At 54.5% G+C, this 9,769-nt stretch overlaps 1 protein-coding gene across 1 annotated transcript in view; it reads right to left on the minus strand.

Annotated features, from left to right (window-relative positions):
- PHACTR3 (phosphatase and actin regulator 3) overlaps nt 1-6,610 on the minus strand; it is a 165,937-nt gene extending 159,327 nt beyond the window's left edge. Inside the window, exon 1 of the mRNA XM_081033805.1 lies at nt 6,462-6,610. Within this exon, the coding sequence (XP_080889931.1) occupies nt 6,462-6,570 (109 nt within the window). The 5' untranslated portion in view covers nt 6,571-6,610. The remainder of the gene's footprint in view (nt 1-6,461) is intronic.
- Nucleotides 6,611-9,769: the final 3,159 nt, after the last annotated feature.

Raw genomic sequence — 9,769 nt, forward strand, 5'->3', positions numbered from 1 at the left:
TACTACGTGCCAGGCACTGATTGACATGCTGCACACATAAAAAGGAGCAAGTCGCCACAGCACAGAGTCTGTATTCAGTGGGGAGGTCGGGTCACTAACAAGACAGTAAACTGATGACTATTGTGCCGGGGTCCCCAAGACCACCCCCAGGTTTGGGGAATTCACTAAGAGAACTCCCAGGACTCAGACACAGTGGCCCTCACAGCGATGATTTATGACAGTGAAGGGACACAGAGCACCACTGGCACTGAAAAAAAGGTGCATGGGGTGACATCCAGGGGAAACCAGGCCAAGCTTCCAGAACCCTCTCCCAGTGCAGACACACAGGACTCACTTAACTCCAGCAACCAGTTGTGATGACACGTGGCATGTCGTCTCTCAGGCAAGCTTGTTGGACACTCAGCGCCTGGGGTTTGCTCTGGGAGCTGGTCCCATGGATACCCTCTGCCTGGTACATACCCAGATACCAGACCCCAGAAGGAAAGCAGGTGTTCAGCATAAACCATACACCGGAATCCCCATTACAAATCTGTACCCCATCTCATACTGCCCATGAAAGTAAATTACAGTGGATTAGAAAGGAAACGTAAAGAAAAGAGCTATACACTCACTGAAAGTAAACATGGATAGATGTTTATTACCAACTATCTGGTTTGCCCAGGTGGGATTCGGGGGTTCTCAGGAAACGGGTCTTTCAGGGCTAACATCAGACCATCCCGGGCAAACTGGGACAAGGTTTTTACTGTGAACTTGAAGCCCAAAAAGATTTCTTACAGAAGACACCAAAAGACGTAAAGTAAAAGCCTGATGAATGTTACTACATGAAAACGAAACACTTGGGGATGTAATGTACAGCGTGGTGACAGTATTGTATACCTGAAAGTTGCTAAGACAGTAGATCTTAAAAGTTCTCATCACAAGACAAACAATTTGTAACAATTTGTGGTGATGGATGTTAACTAGACTTATTGTGGTCATCGTTGTAAGGCTTGCGGCGAGATAATGAGTCTAGTCGGGCGGGTTGAGAGAAGTGAGTGCTTTATTCTGCGCTCCCGGGCGAGGTTCACCAGTCCCCAGACGGGGGCCAGCGAAGTCGCACCCAGGGTAGAGGGAGGAAGGCATATATGTGATTTTTGGGGAGGGGTTGGCTGAGTGAGGTGGCAGATGAGCAGGCCCCCCTAGCGCAGATCAGGCGCGAGAGGCTATGTCCGGAGTTGCTTATCGCACCAGCGGTCTGCTGCCTTTTCTGGGAAACGCCAGGGGCCCCAGTCTCTGTGGGGCGAGGAGAGGTCTAATTTGGCAGAGGAGAATGACTTGGCTCCCGGCCGCTTTGAGCATGCCTGCAGCTGACCTAACAATCATTTGCAATATACACACATATTAAATCATTACATTGTACACCTGAAACTAACATAATGTTACATGTCAGATATATATATATATATGTCAGATATATATATATATATATATATATATATATATATATATATATATATGTGTGTGTGTATGTGTGTGTGTGTTCATATACATATATATGTAGCGATTTCTAGTCAACCAAAGACACTATAAACCAAATGAAAAGACAAGCCCCGGACAGCAAAAACAGAGAATTAGAGTCCAGAACACATACATAGCTTTTACAAACCAATTAGAAAAAGACTAACATCCAGATATAAAGATGGGCGAAATAAAAGACAGGCAACTCACAGCAAGTGAAATCCAAAAGGTCAATCAATGAAAGAAAAAAACCCTCTCCAAGCAATCAGTGGAATGCAAATTAATCCTAGGAAGTTCCATTTTTTTTTCCAGCAGCATTCGCAAAACTTAAGAATCTGAACATTCCAAGGCACCTGGAGAAAGGGGCACCTCAGACACTGCAGTTGGGAGTGGCACAGCCACTTCGGGAAACGACGTTGCCAGAGCAAATAAAATTTACAACGTGCTCATCCGGCGCCCCAGGAATCCCTCTTCTTGGAACGCGCCCCACCGAGAACCCCTTGTGCAAATGCACCAAGAGGCAGATACATGAGACGCTCACAAGGGCGCTGCCCTTCATGCAGAGGGTCTAGGTCTGACAGTGACCTTCATGGCCATCGGCCAAAAGCTAAAACAAGAGTGGAACATTTTACAGCAATTCGAAAGGGTCTATTAACCCAGATTAATCTCCAAGACACGTTGCTGACTAAAAACAGTAAGTTTCAGAACGAGATGTGCTGTTTCCAGATGCCTTTGTTTCAAATGCTTACAGGAAATGATCCTGCCCATTTCTCACTGAGCCCCACGTGCTCATGTCAAGACAGTCTGGTGGGCAAAGCAGTACCTGGTGATAGGGGTCCCTCTGGGGAGGAGGAAGGAGTGGGCGTCCCGGAAGATTTTAGCCGTATTTGCAGTGTTTTCACTTCTCCTTGGGAGCAGGCATTCAGGCCCCACTTAGTGTGATTATACTCCCCAACATCACCCCCACCCCCAAGAAACCAGTTGCCTGAGTAGAACACATTATGCTGACACATATTTATGGAGTGCCAGCTATACGTTAGACCTGGTCTCAAGCCTGAGGATCACTTGTTTTCCTTAAAACAAAAACAGAGCAATCACATTAGCTATCCGCCATGTTCACCAGCAGACAATAGTCTTTAAGGTCATGGGTGGCACATACACGCGGATGAAGGACAAGTGGCCAGAAAAATGCCCTGAGCAGGTGATGGGAGGGGGGGTTGAGACCTTCAGAATGCCCCTCGCAGGGTCTGCTACGTGACTCCCTCCGCTTCTCGCCTCCAAGCACACACTTGTCAGGAGAGAAACCTGAGGTCAACAGATGACTCCAGACCCACAGTGGGTTTTTCAGGTCAGGTGAGCACAGGTAAGGGTCCCCACATTGCGGGGACACAGCTGGAAATGTGCTGGTGTTTGCAATGGCTGGTACCCACTCTCCTTCTTCTGCCGGCATCCCCCTGGTTTTCTTCCGGGGGGTCTCAGGCCTAGCTGGTCTGTGAGCTGGGCCTCAGCTGTCCAGCTCCCCCCATTCCCAGCCCACAGTGATGGGTTCAAGGACAGGCAGTGTGACCTGCTGAGCCCGGGACAGACAGGGGACACTAGCTGGAGCGACCGAGGCCCCCCAGTTTAGACATCCAGTTTTCTGGACTGACAAATGCTCCCTTTGCTTCCGAAGGTTCTAGTCACTTGCTACCAGAAAAGCCTGCTAAGGCTAGCAGGTTGTCATTACGATTTCAGAAGAACTGGGCAGCTCAGACCCAGAGCTGGTCTTCAGGGTCACTGCCTCAGGGAGCCTGGCTCAGCCCTGAGCTGAGCCAAGGACACAGACATCACATTTCCAACTGCCACTCGCAGCCCCAAAAGCCACAACTTTTAATGAACATCAGCTGAGACGTGTCATGATATCATCCATCACACCTTTCCCTTAAAAAAAAATTAGAAAAAAATCCAAAACTCATTTGGTGCAGAAATATCCTAGTACGACTCAGACGTCGGAGTCTAGAAGAACGACTGGCTAATTTGTCCCTAATTTAAGGCAGATCGCCCTCTAAGGTGGGGAATCAGGGCTGGCCAAAGCGAGCTCTGGGATATGGCGCTCCGGGCAAGGGAGCCGAGCGTCGGGTGGCAGCTGGACAAACCCTCCTGGGCCCAGACGGAAACAGACCAGGGAACCTTCCCGAGGTCCGGCCGCCAGAATGCCCAGAGCTCTGGGCACACAACCGGGCTCTACGCTGGGTCCCTGGAGCCTTGCTCCCAACCACAATTTGGTGCATGGACTGGGGTCCTGTCTGACGCCACCCTGAAACACAACCCAGACCCGGAAACTCAGCCCCACTCTGCCTGGGCCCCCTCCAGGGACCTCCTTTAAACGCCAGCCCCATCCTGATGGACCTCAGATTGGAGGCTCCAGGCTGACCACTGCGCCAAGCTCGACTCACACATGCAACGGCCCACCCACACCGCCTCAGGATGTCAACAGGCCTCTCCAAACAGGCATGGCTTCCTCCCTCCACCAGTCCCCATGCCCCCATCAACCCTCCCCCTCACTACCAAGCTTTCAACAGCTCCATAAATGGTACCTCCAGGCACACAGACACAAAACCTACAGCACATCCTGGCTTTCAGACCCCCAAGGCATCAGCAGATCCTCTCAGCTGTGCCACCTAAACGTCCCCAAGCTGCCCACCTTCCCATCTCTGTCCCTCATACAAGCAGCAGGCATCTCCCCTCCCTCCTGAGAGCCTGCTGCCACAGGGCCAGCTGGAAAGACCTCTCTCACACATACGCAAGCCAAGCAATTCCTCAGCGTAAAATCTGCCCATGGCCTGGGCCTGCACCGTGAAACCCCCAGGGCTCCCCCTGCAGCCCTGCCCAGAGCCCACCCACCTCACCAAGGGCGGCTTCAGCCTCTTCCTTTGCTCACACACCTCCAGCCTCATGGCCAAATTCTGTTCCCCAATTCCACCAAGCCAATTCCCGTGTCAGGGCCTCTGCCACGGCTCCTTGCTGCTGGGAATGCTCTCACCCCCATCCTTACATGGCTCCCTGCTTCTCCCCATTCTCTTCTACAGCTAAATACCCCTCTTAGCAGAGCCTGCGCTGGCCACCCCAGCTAATACAGCTCCCATCCTTAATCACTGCCTATCCATCCTTATCTTTTCCCCAATATGTCTCTGCAGAGATTATCGTTTTGTTTTGTTTCATTGGCTTCCATGTCCCCTGTCGTTCTCCCCTCACTGGAATAAAGGCTCCCAGAGGGCAGGACGCTGACCCCTTGTCTGGGCAGCGTCCCCTGGCATCCAGGTCAGCGCCTGCTCCATTTCCAGTGGTTACTAAGCACCTGCTGACCCAGTGCCTAAACGCTCGGCTTCCTCCTTGGCAAAAGTGGGTTAGTGGTGCCTAGCCATCCTCTGTGGCCTAGACAGCAGCCATAGAAGCATTTTAAAAACACCCAGCAATGAAACAAGTGTGTGGAACAGGAGTTGCACGATGTTCACGGGCAGGTCACCCACTTGCGATGGCTCTGAAAGCACCACCGAGCTGCTGAAGGGCAGCTGGGGAAATGTCCTTTCTCAGAATCCAGCCCCAATCCAGCCCCTGGCGGGAAACTCAGTACCCAGGCACTGCTGGGGGTGGAGGGGAAAGCTGGGACTCCTGGGCACCCACTCTGTGCAGGCATGGGCGAGCAAGCTTCCTCCTGGGGGACGCGGAATCTCCTTCTTGGTCACCACCGTACCCCAGAGCTCAGCACAAGGTCTCATGCTTTGTGGGGACAACAGAAAGGCCCCCCACACTGTGCTGAGCCCCAGATGCTCCACTCACCGTGAGCTTCTCACCCTCGGGGCGCCGCCCAGGTCTTGGCTCATAGTGGGCTCTCAATGACACCTGCTTGTCCCAACAGGGTCCCCCCCTTCTCAACCCCGCCACTCCATATATCTCAGTTCCCCTGACACTGTGCTCCTGATACTAGATGAAATCCTTTATTTTGGGGGTGGGGGCTGTCCCGAACGTCACAGGATGTCCAGCAGTGGCCCTGGCTCCTCCCATTAGATGACAGTAGTAAGGGGGGGTAACAACCAAAACTGTGGGGACACACAGAATTACCCCTGTTGAGAGCCACAGGTAAGAACCACCGACTTTCTAGACCAGAGCTTCCAGACTGGCTTGATCTCAGAATCATTTGGGGGAATTAGTTAAAAATACAGATTCCAGGAGGCTGAGGAGCAGGCCTGGCTGGAGCCCACCCGGGGGGCTCCACCCAGGAGTCTTACCAAGGGGCTAGTCTAGAAACAAGGGCCTGTCCTCCCCCTCCAGCGTTCAGCCTGCAGGTCACCAACTGTAGACAGAGCCACTGTGCAGGGCCACCACCCCCTGGCCTCCTCTCCAGGAAACCCAAGCCCCCTCCCTCTGCAGCTCCCCTTCCCTGGGCCAGAGGGGGCCCTTACCACTTTCCAGCTCCCTCCACCTCTCTCCTGACATCCTGTTCCTTTAAATGCAGCTGGACCTGCTCCAGGACCAGGTGTCAGCCTGCAGGGGCCCTGGTCACTCCTCCCGGCACAGGTGGGGACCCGCTCCAGAGAACACGCGTGGAACTCACACTGGGTGGCGATTGCTGCTTATGTGATTCCAACTACTGCCCCACCACTCAGTATCGGATCGCCCCCAGCTTACGAATGTGGAAACTGAGGCACAGCAAAGCAAGTGCTAAGCGCACTGTCAGACAGCGAGCAGGGACGGTTTCAGACCACGGACGCCGACCGCAAGGCCCGCGCTCCGGACCACCGCGCGCACTGCCCTCGTTTGGGACCAGAGCCGCCCGCCGTGGCTGCAGGGGCAGCCCGAGCCAGAAGGCGCCCACCTCTGTGCCGAGGGCCCGGCGGGCATCCTGGCCACCTCGCAGCGGCCAAGGGCAGGGCTCCCGGCGGGGCTCCCCGCAGCCCCGCGCCCCTCCCGGAGGCGTCGCTTACCTTGCGAGGGGCCTCGGGCGGAGGCCGCAGCGTCCCGGGCCCCGAAGGCGCGCAGCAGCGAGCGCACCGGCGCGGGCCAGAGGGCGCGCCCCCCGCTCCGGCCGCGCATCCCGCCGGAGGGCCGCCCTGCGCCGCGCAGAGCCCGGGGCTGCGGAGGCGCGGGCCGGGAGGGGCGGGGCGGGGGCGGGGCGGGGGCGGGGCGGGGCCGGCCCCTCCGCAGGGCGGGGGCGCCGAGGGACGCCGCTGTGACCTTGATCTTCCCGGCCCGGCCCCGCGCCGCAGCCCCGCAGCCCGGCATGCGGGACTTCAGTGTAGGGGACGCGCTGAAACGTTAAAGCGACAGCGGGGCCAGAGGGAAGCCTCGGGTTAATTACGTTGTAAAGAGACTGACGAAGTAGAGCCATTGTGGGACTCTGGGCGAGGCGCTTGACCTCGCTGAGCCTCAGTGTTCTCGGCTGTAAAATGGGTTTGGGGACGGGGACAGGAGATGACAGTGAGCCTGGAACGGCGCGGGGCCTGGCTGTCCTGGCGCGGGAGCCTCCTTGGCTGCCTTTACGGCTCAGGAGCCATTGTTCCTTTCTCATAAACCAGTGATATATATTTTTAACCTTCTTTAAAAATAAAACAGAAATATTCAGCTTCCTGAGTACTGTATGCGGGACACTGAAAGCCACCGACCAGCTCAAGAAGTAGGTCTGCGCCAGCCCCACCCCCAACTCCATGGAGGGTGCTTCCTCCGCCCACGGCGCCAGAGCGGGGGGGGGGGGGGGGAAAGGGGGGGTCTTCAGTCTGGGGAGGGCCCGGCAGCCTCTGCGGACCCTGAGGCGGGGTCTCTGGCCTGAGATGGGCTCAGTGGGCATGAAGGTCATCCGCGAGGCCCCGGGACCATCACACTGACCGGGGCACAGAGCCCCAAAGGGTCAGCACCCTCCCCCATCGGTGACAGCTTGACAGGCAGCTCTGCTCCCGGCCCCAGGGGTCCTGCAGTTCAAAGCCCAGCAACTCCACCAGCAGGTGTGATCACCTTGTCCATTTACAGATGAAGAAGCAGAGGTGACAACGAGGAGGCAATGGTCCCCAGCCACATGGCGGCTGAGTGCCGCGCTGGCAGTTGGTTGTAGACGGGCTTCCTACCCGCCTGCATCCTCCCCGGGGTACAGCACCCCTGCTTCCAGCATCTCCCGCCAGACCTCTCCTCTCCGGAACTTTGCACCAATAGCAGCAACAGTTGCTAATGGCTGACACTAGATGGCACTGTGCTAAGCGCAGCTGCATTTAATCTTGCTGACAAGATGAGCTGGGTACAATTATCCCCACTTCACCGATGGGAAAATACAGGCTGGGGAGAGCAGGGACTGTCACGTGCATTGCTTCATCTCAGCTTCATCCTATTTCCGCCTCCATCAGCTCTCATGTGAGGCACGATGATCGTCCCCCACTTTTTAAAGGAGGAAACAGACTCAGATGAAGTCACTTGCCCTAGAAAATTAGGAAGGGGAACAGTGGGGACTCAAACGCGTCATGTCTCTGTGCCTTTGCTCTCTGCCCAGCCCCACGGGCGTGTCGTGGGGAACCTCTACGCTTCCTTCCAGACCCAGCTTAGGCAGTGCCTCTGTTCTGAAGCCTGTCGGTCAGCCTCCCTGCTTCTCCTCCCCACACATTTGGCTTTCCCCGGTCTATGCCCCAGTATTGTGCACACTTTCTGTTAGGCAAGCACCATGTCACAGTGCAGTCATGTGCCCACACTTCTGCCCTGTGACCCACTGGGCTGGAGTTTTAGGGAACAGGCATTGACCCTGGTCACTGCCTTCCCAGGCCCACCGTCATGAAACACCTATTTTGCAGGTTCTGTCACCCACTGCTGCTAACAAAAGTTCCATTTTCCTGAGAAGCTCCCTCCCCAATGCTGGTAGAGCTGTGGCCCCTCCCTAATGCCAGGGGGGGCTCATGACCCAGTCTGACCCATCAGCACTGTCCATCCCTCTGTTTTCAATGACTGCTTCAGGAAAGGTGGTCTGTGGAGGCACACACACATGCTGGTTCATGGTAGACGTTCAATGAAAAAAGGTTAAAAAGTCACCACAAGGATGAGGGGTTTTACTTGGAGTAATGAATCTGTTTGGGAACTAGATAGAAATGCCACTGAATTGCTAACTTCAAAAATGTGAATTTCACCTCAATAAATTATTGAAGAAGAAAAAAGCAATCTCTCTTTTTGAAAAAGGCACCACAAAGTGACTCAGAGTGGCTGGGATGATGAAAAAAAGATGAAATCTGGAGAAGGCACACTGAGCAATTGTGTGTGTGTGTGTGTGCACACGCATGCGTGCGAGCACATGTGTTCCTTTCCTGGCAGTCCCATGGGAAATCTGTTTTCCCTCTGGAAAGTTAATGACAGAGACTTTCGATGTCCAAACCCAAGTCAGAAGAAAATCAAAGTATGCCCTGCAGTGGTCTGGGACAAAAATGATTAATTTCTTTTAAGTCTTTTGTTTTATCATAAAAATCCATGAGACTTTTGCATTCTCTCCACACACATGAAATTTCCCTCCAAGTCTCCCAGTGAGGCTGATGCTGGAGGAACTGGCACACCGTCCCCCTGGCAGTCCCTGGGTGACAAAGGGACGAGGAGCCCAGCACTGTCACCCAGCTGGAGGTGATTTCTCCAAGAGTAGTCTGTGCCTCTCCCCATCCTGGCCCCATTTCATGTCCCCACTCCTGTGTTTCTCTCTCTTTGCACCATCCTTATCTCTCTGGGTCATCATGAACCTTGAGGCCCCACCTATATTCACGTGTCTTCTGAATTTTGTGAATCACTCTAAACGGCCCCAACCCTTCTTGATTCTAACAGCAAATACATACACAGACAGGGATGGTGGCCGTTTCTGGGGCACCTCCTGTGGCTGCGTGCTGGCCCTATGCCCTCTCTCACGTACTCCTCACTCCCTCACTTCTCAGCATCTCAGAGAGCTGAACACAAGGTCAAGGTCGCCGAAGAGGTCACAAAGTTTTCAAGGCCAGACTGTTCTGGGGTGAGCTTGGCCCCCCAGCTGATTGACTCTCTACTGCTCTCTTTTTCATCCAGGTGCTGATTCAGGATAACAGTCTGAGCCTGCCACAGTCCCCTTGGGAAGTTTTGGGGTAAGCACTGTGGATAAGCTCTGCTGGCAGCATTGGGAAGAAACTCTCAGAAACCATATTATTTCCAGGAATCGGAGACTCGTGGGGGGGTCCTGTCGCCCTCTAGTGGCCACTAAGAAGCATGCAGCCAGATTGTACAGCGCTCCCAATTCCTGAGGGCACCCCTT

Source organism: Rhinolophus hipposideros, assembly GCF_964194185.1.
Source record: "Rhinolophus hipposideros genome assembly, chromosome: 22".
NCBI classification, from domain to species: domain Eukaryota; kingdom Metazoa; phylum Chordata; class Mammalia; order Chiroptera; family Rhinolophidae; genus Rhinolophus; species Rhinolophus hipposideros.